This window comes from Gnatocerus cornutus, chromosome 4 (genome assembly GCF_029298725.1).
Source record: "Gnatocerus cornutus isolate USDA-ARS CGAHR chromosome 4, icGnaCorn1.1, whole genome shotgun sequence".
NCBI lineage: Eukaryota > Metazoa > Arthropoda > Insecta > Coleoptera > Tenebrionidae > Gnatocerus > Gnatocerus cornutus.
The window spans coordinates 5,374,759-5,389,324 of NC_142236.1; the positions used below are offsets into that span (position 1 = coordinate 5,374,759).

At 33.2% G+C, this 14,566-nt stretch overlaps 2 protein-coding genes across 2 annotated transcripts; one reads left to right on the plus strand and one right to left on the minus strand.

The window, feature by feature from the left end:
• Positions 1–212: 212 nt before the first annotated feature.
• Positions 213–3,705, minus strand: Non3 (Ribosome production factor 2-like protein Non3). Its single transcript, XM_088033930.1, has 3 exons — positions 3,555–3,705; positions 2,867–3,498; positions 213–622 (listed from the first exon to the last, which is right to left on the minus strand). The coding sequence occupies exons 1-3, from the start codon at positions 3,575–3,577 to the stop codon at positions 327–329; spliced, it is 951 nt and encodes a 316-aa protein (XP_087890056.1). The 5' UTR covers positions 3,578–3,705; the 3' UTR covers positions 213–326.
• A 421-nt stretch (positions 3,706–4,126) lies between these two features.
• On the plus strand, positions 4,127–6,966 carry LOC148176216 (organic cation transporter protein-like). The gene is made up of 4 exons (XM_088033932.1): positions 4,127–4,365; positions 5,318–5,528; positions 5,578–6,203; positions 6,249–6,966. Exons 1-4 carry the CDS (start codon positions 4,317–4,319, stop codon positions 6,872–6,874), a joined length of 1,512 nt encoding a protein of 503 aa, XP_087890058.1. The 5' UTR covers positions 4,127–4,316; the 3' UTR covers positions 6,875–6,966.
• The last annotated feature ends 7,600 nt before the right edge of the window (positions 6,967–14,566 follow it).

Consider the following 14,566-nt stretch of genomic DNA (forward strand, 5'->3'; position numbering starts at 1 on the left):
TCTGGAGAAATCGGCTTAAATTTGCAAAATATAACAACTTATTAGGAAAAATCTTCATGATCATAAATTTAGCTTTATTTGGCCTCTGAAGTTCGTGTTTATGCCAGACACTATTGAAAATTGAAACAATCCACTTGAAATAGAATTTGAAAAATCAACAAGAGTCAAACTTCCTCTTTTAAAATGACTACCAACCCAACAAAACACGAAAATTACTTAAAAAAATGTATCCTTAAATAAAAATAAATCATACACTTAATAATATCTTATATCTAAAAGTGAAACGATTTATACACAATATAAAACAAAATTGCAACAAGACTGCTTCATCCCGTCTTCTGCTTCTTCATTTTCTTGACAGTACTGTCTAACGCTGCTCTTTTTGCCGCTCTTTTCCCTTTGAGTTCGCTGGCTGTCTTTTTGAGACCTTTCATTTTCCTTGTTTGAATTCTGTTGATCTCTTGCTTGCCGACGTGAATGCGGCCGTGTTTTGTACCCAAGGCATCTACACTGATGTTCTTCTTCTTGGTTTCTTTAAGTTCTTTAGGTTTGCGGAGGGCTTCTTTCATTAGGTCTTCAGTGGGAAGTTTGCTGCGTCGGAGAGAGAGATCTATTCTAGGACCTGCAAATGAAATTCAAGGTTTAAGACGGCAAAACAAATATTATTAACTTATTTCTAGTGACACGACGTCGCAGTTTACAACATGTTGTGCAACAAAATATTTATTTTTGCAAATTTTTAATGAAATTAATATAAAACGTACATTAGTTAATTAAATGAACAGAAATTTCGTTTCCAGATTTTTTTGTCTACGCCTTTAACTTATCTATAACTAAGTAAATAAAAAATAAAAACGTTATTTTAAGTATCTTTTCTCTGTCAACTTTACGTGTCGATCTGTCAAATTTACACAAATGTTTTTTTCCAATTTCTGGAAAAATTTAATACAACTCAGCAGTAATCAGTAAATTGTTTTACTTGATTCGGAGCTTTAAAATACTCGCCACAAAATGCCACGTATTTCAACTAACTCCTCTTTGGTTATCTGAATGCCAACAATACGTAACAATTTCTTTATTCAATTAAAAAGTCAGAATAATAGAATGTCTTATTTTGATATTTCTGAGAGTGCTACTATTTCAACTTAACAAAAATGAAGTCGGGTTTTTATTTCTTTACATCAGTAAATTCATAATAATGATGATTTTTAGGCTTCTGAGCTTTGATATAATTTCACCCACTTTTTAAATACATAAAAGAATTTTACTTGAACGGTTAAGAACACTAAACTTCACAGTTTTAGCCTTAAAACTTTGAGACCCGATTTATTTATAAAAGAATTTTGAGTTTTGAATTCATCCAACAAATTCTTATTATAACTTTCTTATTTTTTATTTAGTTTCTGGTGAAATTAGTACACCAAATTTTATTGATTTAGCTTTAAAATTGTCAGACCAATCGACTTTTGGATTAAAAATTCATCGTATAAAAATAGATATTTACATAACAAGTACGGAAAGTGACTAATTTCGCACGAGTGCAAAAAAGACACTTTCCGACGAGTTATGTACACTATTTTTCCTACGACCTTTCATCATCAGGAAGAAACCATAAGTTTCGACAATAGTTCATTTCTTATCTATTGTAAATGCCATTTTTCTACAACTTCATAAAAAAGTGACGTATTTCACATATTTAGATGGTTCATGTTTTTGTACATCCATTTCCGAAAGTAAAAGTCACTAGTGTGATATGAATATATCCGCACAGACCTGTCAAAAACGACCAAACCAACTAATTTTTACCATTATGCATGTTGTTTTAGAGTGAATCGTCTAGATATTTGATACAAAAATTCAGGAGTTACATTTGTATTTGAAAATAACTGTCAATTTTGACAGGACTGTGCGGATATATTCATATCACACTAGTGACTTTTACTTTCGGAAATGGATGTATGAAAACATCAACTTTCGGAGTCATTTAACCGTGTGGAAAATGTCACTTTCATATGGGGTCGTAGGAAAATGAAATTTTTTAAGTATTTTTGTATAAAAACTGACAGAATTACAAAATTTATTAAATTTTAGATTTTGAACTCATTTAACAAATAAAAACTCTCAAAATTTTGCTTCTTATTCTTACACTTCCTTATAAGTACATTCTATAAACGATTTTAAAGTAAATAAGTAGACTAAGTTTCTATTTAAAAAAATCAAGTTCTGGCCATTTGTCAATCCTAAAAATTAAAATCGTCAATTTTTTACATTTAAGCATAAAATTAATTTCTGGTCAAATCAAAAGAAAAAGCATACTTTAGTTATTGAACGTGTCAAGTTTTATCTTCATATCTCGAAAGGCAATGGTGCTGTCATTTTTTAAAACAGACACTAACTTCAAGAATTTTCGGAAATAAAATTATAACTTGACAACGCTACGACCAAAAATTTAAAAGTTGATAGTTTTGAATAGCTTTCTAAATAATTCATTAAAATCCTCCACTAAAAGTGGTAGGTTGCATTTAAAGGAAAAAAGTTGAATATGGCCCTGCAAAAATGGTGCACTTCTGACAACTGAAATTAATTTTAAGATATGCATTTTATTCAAACATACATTCATCTTTTTAAAAATATAAAATAATTATTTATAAAAGCGTCACAGAAGGGCCTACGCAAGCTTGACTCACCCTGTATACCTCTGAGACAATTAAAACAGACAGACTTCCTGAATTTCTGAGAATATTTTGCATTTTGAGTTTGATATACGATAATTGAAAAAATCTAAATCCATGAAGTTAAAAAACCGAGTAGATTGAAATATTTTTTTCAAAGCCCATTATGATCCCATTTTCTCCATTTTACTCACCCATTTCTTCCAGTTCCACCCGCGGTACTCTCGTCCCCGACTTCTTCATCATGACCTTAAACGACCTAATTAAAATCTTCCCTTCTGCAGTAACAGTGAAGCTAATAGTGTGTTCTAGGCCTTGTAACCTAACCGAGTCCACCTCCTCTCTATGGAAAAAATCAATGAACAAACTTTTGAGGTGCTTCAGTTCTTCAGTCTCTTCCCACGTGGGTCCATTGAACACCAAACAGGGTTTCGTTCCCAAGACAATCTTAGGACCCGTGAATTCCTTCATACAGTCAACATTTTCCACATAAAGTTCTATCATATCTAACAAGTTATAATTATACATCCTACCAATGACTAGATTATCTGGTCGTTTTTTACTATGTGAACTCATAACGAAAAGCGGAGTCTCAAATTTTTTACAGAACCCTTCAACGGGGGACGCATTTTCAAAGACGGTTATGTCGTTTTTCTTGGTAAGAATCTGAGCGTCTGGCTTCTTCAAATCAAACAGATCTTTCACTAACTTTCTTAGCTTGTCAGAAGAGCGCCGGCCTTGAAAAAACAAAGCACGTTTGGGGCCCTCGATTACTTGAGGTTCCTTCTTGAGGAGCACTTTCTTGCCTTTACGTGTGGTTGCTTTACTGTAAAGTGGGGGCTAAAATATCTCCAAATCGAAAGATTAAAGGGTTATACTCACACCACACGTTGTATGACGACCATTTTCGCCGCTTTTCACTGGATTTTTCACGGAATTTTGGTAGTAAACTTGTCTACACGTGTTGAAAGAAACTAACCTGTTCGACGAACTGACCGGATTCGTACCAACCTCACGGGAAGAAAAACACTAGCTTTAATGAAGATTTTGAGCATTTTATTAACAAAGCGCCGTTTAAAAACAATAAAAGAGAAAACTTCATCAGGCTTTGTTCTTCTAGTCAATATTCTCGTATCTTTACAGTTAAATGGGGCTGCAAATTAATCAGTTGACAGATCTCGCGTTGGTTGGTAGATCTGTGACTAATAAGCGGGAGTTTCAAACTTGTGTCAATTAAAAAGCGTTTTATTAATAAGGTTTTCGACAATAAAAAGTAATTTATAGTTAAAAATATTTCTTAAAAATAACGCGGATAACTGAATCTTTACGACTGAAGAATAAGAAATGTTGCCACATTTTTTTATATGTATAAGGTGTTGCCTACTTTACAGGCTCATAAATTCGAGCGCATTTGCATAAGAATTACATTTATTTATAGTCGTTTATTTAGTGCCATTGTTCAAATAAAACGAATGGAAAGTTAAAGAAACCAAAAAATTCTCTGATAAACGCAACGTATTTATAATCCATAAATACAAAGTTAAGCTTTGACGAATTGTGTAAGTTTTTTCTTATTTGTTTTACTTTGAGAAAAGAATTAGATTTCGGTCATAGTTCAAGTAAGTAGCACAATCAAGTTTCGTTATGGAAGAAAAAAGTGTAAATTGTGAAGAAAAGACAAATTTTCTTGAAGGTGAGTGTGATTTGTTTTTTTTTAATTTATTTTATTTTTTTTTGTACTATTTGTTGGGCTATGAACTACATGAAAAAACTTAAAAATTAAATTTACTTTCTCTTTTTTCCATTAATGTCATTCTTACACGTCTTGTGTGTCCGTTGTTTATTTAAAAGTTAACACAGTTTTTAAATTATTTGTAGTGACAGCAATGACATTTTAATTAAAGCGGGAAATTTAAAAATTTGTTTTTGTGGCAAAATTTCTTTGAATTTTAAATTCTTATCAGTAAAAAAATAATTTGAACTTTATTAAGGTTCTAAAACGATAAGATACCTGAAATCTAAGAAGGACAAAAAAGTCTTTCCGTTAACATATTTGAAAAAGTTTCACAAAATTATCGATAAATTAATGTTTACAACAGACAGATTTTAAAACAAAATGAGAGCCAAGTTCTTCGAAAAAAAAAAGACTGTCATGTTCATGTCCTGTAATTTATGAGCGCGTTTTAAACCTAAATCAAAATAACAAAGATAAAATCGTTTATGAATCTCCAAGTAACGACATCGACATGACATTGGCATTCCTATTCCATCCTAACAATAGAAATATAAAATAAACGTTGCCATCAAAGTTATTTCGTTATTACTGTTATTCTCAAGACAATTCGATCAAGATTTTTTCATACACAACATTTAAAATATACAGGTAGCCCCAAATAACCTGGTAACTGAGTACAGTAAAGAGCCACAAATCTGGGCGCCTCATAAATATTGCATGCAACACTTTTTTCTATGATGTAACGACACGACTTGAATTTTATTCGCATTGATTTCGTTTGATTAAATTCCAGTGCGAGTATTTATACGCATTTCTGTTAAACTTACTCTCAGTATAGTTTAACTGAGCGGTGATCTATTTATCAAGTAAGTCTTACCTGAAGTTGGCGTTAATTTTGTAAAATTTCCAGTGCCGAAGCCAGACGAAGAAGACATTATCGAAAAAACTATCAAAGATCTGGGCCGATGGCAGATCTTCGTCTCTTTCATTAGTTGTCTTGTTAAAATCCCCATAGCGTGGATTCAACTGAGCATCGTTTTTATTGCTCCACCTGCGATTTTCTCCTGTGAAGACAGAACTAATCAGTGCTCCGATAACTGCACTCGACATGAATTTGATAGGTAAGTCCACCTAACAGACCTGATTTGATCCTATTGAAATTGCTTGTAGGTCACTTTTCACCGAGACTATTGTTACGGAATGGGACTTGGTTTGTGACCGCGCCTACTTGACCAATTTGGTACAAACAGTTACCATGTTGGGCATTCTTTCTGGTAATATGATTTTCGGGTACTTGTCGGATCGTTTCGGACGAAGAAATCCTCTCATTGCTGCTGTGGTGTTACAAATTGTGTGTGGAGTTACCGCTGCGGTTTCACCGTGGTACTTCTTGTTCTTGGTAATGAGGTACCTAGTGGCTGTGGCTACTGGTGGTACCATGATTATGAGCTTCGTATTGACCATGGAAGTCGTCGGAGCAAAATGGAGGACTCCTTTTGGGATAATTTATCAGATACCTTTCAGTTTAGGTCATTTATCTCTTCCTCTGTTTGCTTACTTTATAAGAGATTGGAGGTTTTTCCATGTCGCCATCAGTCTTCCATCGGTGCTCCTCTTGGCGTACTACTGGGTCCTTCCGGAGTCACCAAGATGGCTCATGACTGTGGGAAGAAAAGAAGAAGCAATCAGAGTCTTGGAGAAAGCAGCTCGTCATAATAAACTTCCAGTTGACACCATAAAGGAAGAAGTGGACAACCACATGTTGAAGAAAGAAGAGTCCACTGAGAAACGCGGAGGTATTTAGATACCACTATTGATAAAGAGTAGCTCTTTTTTTTTAGGCAACATCGTTGATTTGATCCGCACTCCCACCATACGCACCTACACCTTTGCGATCGGTTTTAACTGGTTCGCTTCAGGTCTTTGTTTCTTTGGGGGCGCCCAATATATCGGTCAACTTGGTGGAAACATCTTCATCAACGTCGCTCTTTCCGCCATCATCCAAATACCTGGAACTCTCTTCTCGATCTGGGCTCTTCAATCCTGGGGGCGCAGAAACACGCTTATCTTTAGTAACGTCCTATCTGCCTTATCCTGTCTTCTCATTGGAGCCGTTCCTGCCGACCCATCATGGATTAGGAGTGTTCTCAGCTGTATAGATATGCTTGGAATGGCTATATCGTTTCCAACAGCTTATATCTACTCCGGAGAGTTGTTCCCTACAGTTGTCCGAAATATTGGAGTTGGTACTAGCTCCATGTTTGCAAGAGTAGGGTCTATGGTGGCACCCTTCATCGCAGGTTTGGTACTAGTGAAGGAGTGGCTTCCCATGGTTGTTTTTGGAATCGTACCTTTGATTGCAGCAATGTTGTGTTTGTTGTTGCCGGAAACTTTGGATTGGAAGTTGCCGGATACTGTGGAGGAAATGGAGGAGATGGCGGGAGTTAAAAGGAAAGATATTGAATAATCTTGTAAAATCAAATTTTAATAAACAGGGTAAAATTAAATATTTTTTAACTCCTCTAAAATTTGGAGAATTCTCTACAATTCTCTGAGGCCCTCCAGGGAATTTCTACGTTATTTTGTATTTTTTTAATAATATTATTATTCTCAAGGATTTTTTGTCAATTATACATATAGTTTCTTCCCGTTTTCTAATTTTTTTTGAAGATCATAGCAGTTGTCAACGACATAATTAAGAGAAGTTTAAATGAATCATGGAATTTTTTGATAATATCTAAAAGTCAATTAAAATTCTATGAAGTTTTTTATAATTCTATTCTATTTTCCAGAATTTTCTGATCCTGTCCAGAATCTTCTAACATTTTTTATTTTCTTCTTGCATTGTATCGTTTGCAATTTTTCTGTTTTCTGTTACAATTGCTTTTTTTAGAATTGTCTGAAATTTTGTAGATTTCTCTGGAATTCTTTAAATTTTAAGCTCTTTATATTTTTTTGTACGACCATAACCTAAAATGACATTTTTGACACTCCTTACGAACGTCAAAAGTATGGCTTTTTCGAGGAGCGTTAAAAATTTTTTTTTTCACGGCGTGATAAAAACTTGAACAATAGATTAGAACATATAATTGTAAATAATTCAAGCTGCACTTAATAATTTAACCATTTTTAATAAGATTTTATTCAACATTCAAGTACAAATATTTAAAATTCTTAATAAAAAACATAAAAACTTGTTAACGAAAAGTAATGTGGATTGTACTATTTTGAACATTATTAATGTTTATTCCTGGAAGTAAAGCTTCCGAGGAGCATGTAATATTAGGGCCACGTATCTCACACTGAGCTGAAGGTTCTGGATCAGGAATATTAACTTCATTTTTCTCAGCATCAACAGAACTTTTTCCACCTTTACTAGCAAAAATTTTTTTTGCTGTATCCACTTTCGTATGGACACTTTCTTCCACGTATCCTTCAGCAACACTTGACGACTTCCACCCTCCTAGTCGTTTTAATGTTGGATGTCTGTCCCAGAACTTGCCAGCAACGATGCCAAAGATCTTCTAAAACTGTGCCCCCGGGTACCGTTCGGGATTAGGTAACTTTAGGTAATGAGCTATTAAACTTGGTATTTTGAAAACTGGTTAATCCCAACACATTGTACGGTACATTTTCCTTTCTGATACTGTAGGAAAAACCGTCTGTGTTTCACATGAACCGGACGTAAGGCAGCGTATTTTTCGTAAACATCGAGTAGATTTATTCCGTTAACTTCCTCACCTATGACAGTAAATGTCCGTTCAGTATGTGTTTTAGAATCCGGTATCTTGACGAGAAGAATTGACTCTTTTTTGACAATGTCATCAATAGTCATGTTGCAAAGTTCTTCCCGACGACAAGCCCCTGCTAGTCCCATTATTAACGTCACTTTGTAGGGGAGAGCGGGGCATACTGGACATAGTTCCCGAAAAATGCATATTTGCGAACATATGTACGTTGCATTAACGGGATAACTCTTTATGTGTACGCGTTAGACATTTAGCTGCATTAACCATTTCTGGCATGTTATCCTGTTTAATTTTTTGATGACTTATTTCTATTAACTCTAATGCTGCAACTGGTCCACTTTACCTCATACGGGTGGGGAAAAGTGGTCCTCCTGGTTGGATAAAGTGGGCATGTTTATACAAACTATATTAGAAGTTTCATTGGAACACAATAACTTTTGAAAAAACAAAAAACATTATATTTTGTTATAAGAATATAAAATACAGATTTTTCAATAAAATTAACATGAATAAATTAACAATGATATCAACTTTAATTACAGATATCACAAACAAACATTTCCATTCTTTTATTATACCCTGAACAAGCTTCATGGGCCCATTTTTTGCAATTGGTGCACTGCACCCACCTCTCTTTGGCTTTAGAAACACTAAATAGTGAGCTACAATAAATGCATTCAGCGTCATCTTGTTCATTTTCAACAAATATTTTCTTTTTTGGTATGTTCTTCGGTCGTGTGGGAGTCTTTTCTTGTAGTTCTTTTACATAGGGGCTTGAAGTCAATACAGCTGTTTTACCCTTCTTATTATTAACTTTTCTAACTTTGGTTTTATACTGCGCCTTCGGCAAAGGCATAATATTGTTGGGTGAGTAATACTTTGATGTGCTTGGTTCTACATCAAAATTGTCTCGCGGCTCATCATTTTCTGGTAAGACTAGAACATCAAGAATTTCGATTGTGGCAGGAATTTCTACAAAATTAGAAGGGATTTCCTCAAACGGTGTTATGACTGCAGTCATTTCTTCATCTAAACTTTGCACTTCTAATAAGTCTTTATTTATCTGTTCATGTTCAATTTGTCGTTTTTCTTTTTTTGATAGAATTTCAGAAGATTTGTTGGGAACTGTGGTTATTGACGCTTCATCAACGTTGAAGATTCTGCTGGATGGAAAATTATAGGAATCCGTAAGTTCTGTTAGCAAATCAAAAAACTTATTTACATTCACTTGATTAAACCCCGATGCCCTCTGGCAAAAGATGTATTTTTCTGGAGTTCTAAGTGACAACTCGGGGTTTCTTAACATGAATCCCACGCATCCAATCTTTTCCAGCTAATCCCTTGAAATTATTAAACGGATGTTTGATATTATTTTTCGTGCGCTAGTCGAATACTATGCGTCAAAATTCTTTTTGTGTTAGGCCAAAAAACCATCGTTCCATGTCAAGTAAATGTTCTTTTAATTCCTGTTCTTGCTGCTGTGTAGGAACAAATTTTCCAAGTTTGACGTTGTCAGTGTTTCTAGTTTTATATTTTTTCATTAGTGTAGTTCTTGGTATACCGTATTGTTCAGCTGCCTGCCTAAAGGACATTTTATTGTTTCGAACTCTTTGCAACGCTATTAACAACCTTTCTTTATTTCATGCCTGCTGCATAGTTTTTCTCCTATATGTGCGTACTATTTTTCTGTTAAACTTGAAAAGAAACAAAACTATTTGTAGGAAAACAAATCAAAGGGTAAAGTGGACAGAGGTTCATTTTGCCCCAACACATAGTGGACCAGTTTACCCCGAAGTGTTGTAAAATGATAATGTAAGTTATATTTTGCAAAATATAAAAATATGGAGTTAATAGGTGAGACGAAAAGGAAAAAGAATATCAACTTTACACATGAATAAAAAGGCTTGTTTAAAATAACAAATACTTTTTTAAATAAAGCTTGCGAAAAGTACATAAAAACTTACCGTTTGAACATGTCCAACATACGTACTCCTACTAATGACCAAACCATTAGCATCAGGCACTACATTTTTACGTCAACGCCATCTCAGAACGATAGATATGCATTAACAAAAAATAGACAATTTTTTCGTATGAAGAAATCGTTAAAATAGCATATGTTCACTTTGCCCGACATGACTATTTTGCCCCGCTCTCCCCTACAGCAAGTACGTGTCATCTGGAGCATTCAACAGAAAATTTTCCACATCTTCCCTAAAAAACACTTTAGATTTCTTCGGTCGATATCCGACAGACTGTCTCTTCAAAAATGCCTTCAGTTTATAGTATTTAGTCACATCAACATAATCCTTGACGTATAATACTGACTTTAGCATTGAGAATTTGGACCACAATGTTGAAGATTTGCAGGTTCTCGACTTCTCACTCAAGTACGCTAGAAGAACAGATTCCGATATTTTGCTTGCGGTCTTCTGTTCGCACCACTGCTTAAATCCTTCATACTCCTTTTCGTATAAAATACGTGACTTTCTTGGTAATAAATCGAGGGATGCATCATTTGCTTCTTGTCTAATTTCAGGAGGAGTACAAGAAAAATCTGTTTCGCCATCACTCATCGTGTTTTGTGCACGTTTTGTGTTGCAAATTTAGGTTATTGACAATTTTTCCTTAGTAACATCAACAATGACGACTGGATTAAATTTAGAAAATTTTGATCAAAAATTCCTGTCCGTTTTCAGAAAGATGCCGACATGGAGGACCATTCTTCGCATTTAGAACAAGCTTTGGATACGAGATTCTTCATTTTTATTTAAAGTAGCTTACTTTCCATTCATAGTTATAAATTACTTTGACTTAAATAAAAATCATTAGATTTCTTAAGAAATATTATGTTAAATTATGGTCGTACAAAAAGTATTGTATACAACACATGGCTAAATAGTGCTTTTTTTTACTTGTGGGCTTTATATTTATATAGTAAAAAAAGCACTATTTTAGCCACTTGTTGTATAAAATACTATTTATAACTTGGTTATTAAAAGGGTGCAAAAAAAACTTTTTGCGGTGCATGAGAGTGCATCATAGGTGCCTTCTATTGGTGTATTAATTTTTAATCAAATTAAAAAATAATATTTTCGTAATGGATAAAAACAATAAGGGTTGAAGAAAAATCCAAAATTTTGGTGGTACATGATGGTGCATTACATGCTGAAGACAACGAACCTATTATTTTTTCTAAATGAGTATAGTGGGGTGCTGGTATCACGTGACAGCAGCACCCCAAGATAAAAACCTCGAAAACTTGGTTATTAAAGGGGTGCAAAAAAAATTTTTTTTGTGCATGAGAGTTCATCACGGATGCATTGATTTCGCAACGTTCAAACCCATTTTTTCTTTCGTCGGGGTGCTAATGTCACGGACCCCCCAGCACTACAGATTTTGATGCCTTCTTAGACTAGTCTAAGGATGCCTTCCTATTGCATCCTTCGGTGCAGTCCTCTTTACTCTTCAATGGAATGCAGATTGCAAGATTTTGATAACGTTTTGACGCGTTGACTCGTTTTCATATCTTTTAGTCAAACAAAATTGAAAAAAATGTACTGGAGAAGTAGAATAGTCTTCTAAGTCCGAATCTAAAGTTTGGTTTGCTCCATCAGATCCGTTCTACTGTACAAAAATTTATTGTCTTCAATTTTTCTTGAAAAGGTGCAACGTTATGGAATTGCTAAACAGTACTCTGGAAAGTCAATTTAAAAAGCTTTCTAACGACCTAAAAAACTCAGCGCTAGGGTTAGTAGAGTTTTTAATGATATCCCATATTTAACATTTAATTTATAACATTTAATTGTAATGCATCATCGAAAAGACTGAAATCTTGTTTTTTTTGATGCGTTGATAAATGCATTGTTATCAGTTATCATCACTTATGGTTTAGAAGTTACGGGATAAAAAACACTGAGTTATTTTACGAAAAAATTAAAACTTTTTGTTACTTTTTGTCAATTTTGTTAAATAAATTCTAGACACATCAAATTTTAAATTGACTTTATGATCATGGCAGTCCAGAATTATATACACACAGGGTGTCTGGAACGTGGCGCACCACCTTGATAGGGGGTAATTGGGTGGTCCCCCAGAGTACCAAAAAAATGTTAAAAAAAAATCCAGACACTGTGTTTTCGCAGGAGAAGCAAAAGAAAATTAGAAAACATAGTTTACGAAATGTAATGAATTAAAAAATGGAAAAAAGATTAGAAAATTTTAGAGAATCCAACGGGAATTACAGAGAATCAACCAGAGAATCTATAAAATTCGCACCGTCACTTACAGGAAATGAAGAAAAGCGAGATGAAGAGGTTCGTCCACAGATGCCACCACCAACTTAATTTCATTCGGTTTGAATCTTCGATAATTTATTATTATCTACGGCCATAAATTATACGACAGTCGAAGGTTAATTTAGCTGATATGGTGACTGCTTTATTGCCATATCTTGGCGAAAAAATGACATTTCTACGTTTTCCGTGAAACTCACTTATACTCATCTCCAGTCACACTTCTGCAATTGAATTTATTTCAGTTTTCCTTCCGGCGCGATTTTATTACACGTTTCCCTTGAAAAATTGATATTCGTCTGTCGTAAATGAAATTTTGTCTCATTTGCATTTTCATTTTTTTATGTGAATTCAGCTTGTGGAGGTGCGTGATTTGGGCTGCGTGGGATGTAACTTTTAAAAGGAAAATTGGGTCTTAAGTGGGGGAAAATTTTAATTTTGATGTGTCTATTTTAAAGTGTGTTTTTTACGTAGGTAGTAACAGTATTGACATTTCAGAGGTGTTAAAAATTAAATATCTATTCTTAATTTTTTTTTTTGTGAAATTATTATCATTAGTTAGAACTCCATCTAGAACTTGTGACAAAAAACTGAGTACAAAAGAATACAAAAAACAAAAATTTTGAATGCCTAATATAAAAATGCAAAGATTTTGAAAGATTCTAGAAAATGTGAAAGACTCAGAAATTTGATAATAGAAGAGTTAAAATGATTGCCAGACTCAGAAAAATCTAAAAAGTTGATTCTAATTCAAAAAATCAAACAAATCGTAAACGCTTTAAAAACTTGGAGAATCATCGAATCGAAAGAAGATGAATTCAGTAGAAGTAAGTAAGATTTTTTTAAAGTTTTTTACTATTCGTTTAGAGTTTCTTGAATTTTTTGAGATTTTCAAATAGTGTGTTTTCAATAATTTCTCATGTTTTTTAAAGATTTTAAACATTCTCCGAGATTTTTTAATATATAATTCTTAGAATTCTTTACATTCTTAGATACCTAGGTTTAAATCTAAAGAATTAAAGAAAATCCTATAGAACCCCACAGAATTCCAAAGAATTCTACAAATTAAATTTAAACCTAAAAGAACTAAGTAGGTAGAATAACATGAAAAAATATTCATTAGACCATGATGAATAATTTCAGAAAACCCCAGAAAACAAAAATTATTCTTGAATAAACGAGTTATAAAAAACGCACACTGTAGAAAAATCAAAAAACTGGAAAACATCTTAGAAATCCTTAGAGAATTTAAAAGAATCTAGAAAAATGTAAATGTAATCATAGAGAATTGAACCAAATCTCAGAAAACCTTAAATAATCTCAGAAAGTCTACAAATCTTAGAGAAATCTAGGAAATTGTAAAAATTTAAAAAAGAATTTGAGTAAATTCTACAGTTCAGAAAACTTTAAAGAATCCTAAAATAGTATTGGATTATAAAGAGTCTACAAACAATTTGGGAAATCAGATCACGTTCATAAGATCTAAAGAATCAAAAAATATAAAGAATATTATTAAAAACAAATAGAAAATCTGGGTAATCTCGGAAAATGAGGTTGAATCTCATAAAATATTAAAAAATTCTAAAGAATTATAAAAACTCTTTATAAAAATTAGAAAAAATTTGGAGAATCTATAAAACTAAAAGGCAGGCTTAACCTAAAGAATCTTAAAATATTAAGAATCGAAAAATGCAAATATGAAGATTTTAGAGAATTTTGGATAATCTTAAAGAAGAGACTTCTGGAGAATATAATCTGATTTTTTAGAGAATGCCAACAATTTTTACAAAATCATCAAGAATCTTAAGAATTTAAGGAATCCAAAAAGAAGTATCCACTTCTTTATAATGAGAAATTCTCTATCCAAATTTTACATTTTTCCCATGTATCGACTAAAACAAAATAAATTCTAGAAACTTTTACAAGACTACTCGAAATTTTGAAGTTCGACATCTCGGTTATTGTTGGAGCAAACTTGCGTTATTAGGGCTCATTTTACGCAGAATCCTGCGCAGATTCCAAATTCAAACTCAAAATCCATGTACGGTAACAAATAACATAGTTATAGATTTTTAAATTTTTAAAACTACGTTTGCTTCATCGTTTTTTTCGCGC

What these genes read in the sequence shown, in the direction of transcription:
- Non3 (XM_088033930.1), bottom strand. Translation starts at nt 3,577, where the DNA reads ATGGTCGTCATACAACGTGTGGT. An exon ending in GTCGTCATACAACGTGTGGT is followed by an intron (nt 3,499 to 3,554) that starts GTGAGTATAACC and finishes CCCACTTTACAG; the next exon opens with TAAAGCAACCACACGTAAAG. An exon ending in GGTGGAACTGGAAGAAATGG is followed by an intron (nt 623 to 2,866) that starts GTGAGTAAAATG and finishes TTTCATTTGCAG; the next exon opens with GTCCTAGAATAGATCTCTCT.
- LOC148176216 (XM_088033932.1), top strand. Translation starts at nt 4,317, where the DNA reads ATGGAAGAAAAAAGTGTAAATTGTGAAGAAAAGACAAATTTTCTTGAA. An exon ending in AAAGACAAATTTTCTTGAAG is followed by an intron (nt 4,366 to 5,317) that starts GTGAGTGTGATT and finishes TAAAATTTCCAG; the next exon opens with TGCCGAAGCCAGACGAAGAA. An exon ending in GTCCACTGAGAAACGCGGAG is followed by an intron (nt 6,204 to 6,248) that starts GTATTTAGATAC and finishes CTTTTTTTTTAG; the next exon opens with GCAACATCGTTGATTTGATC.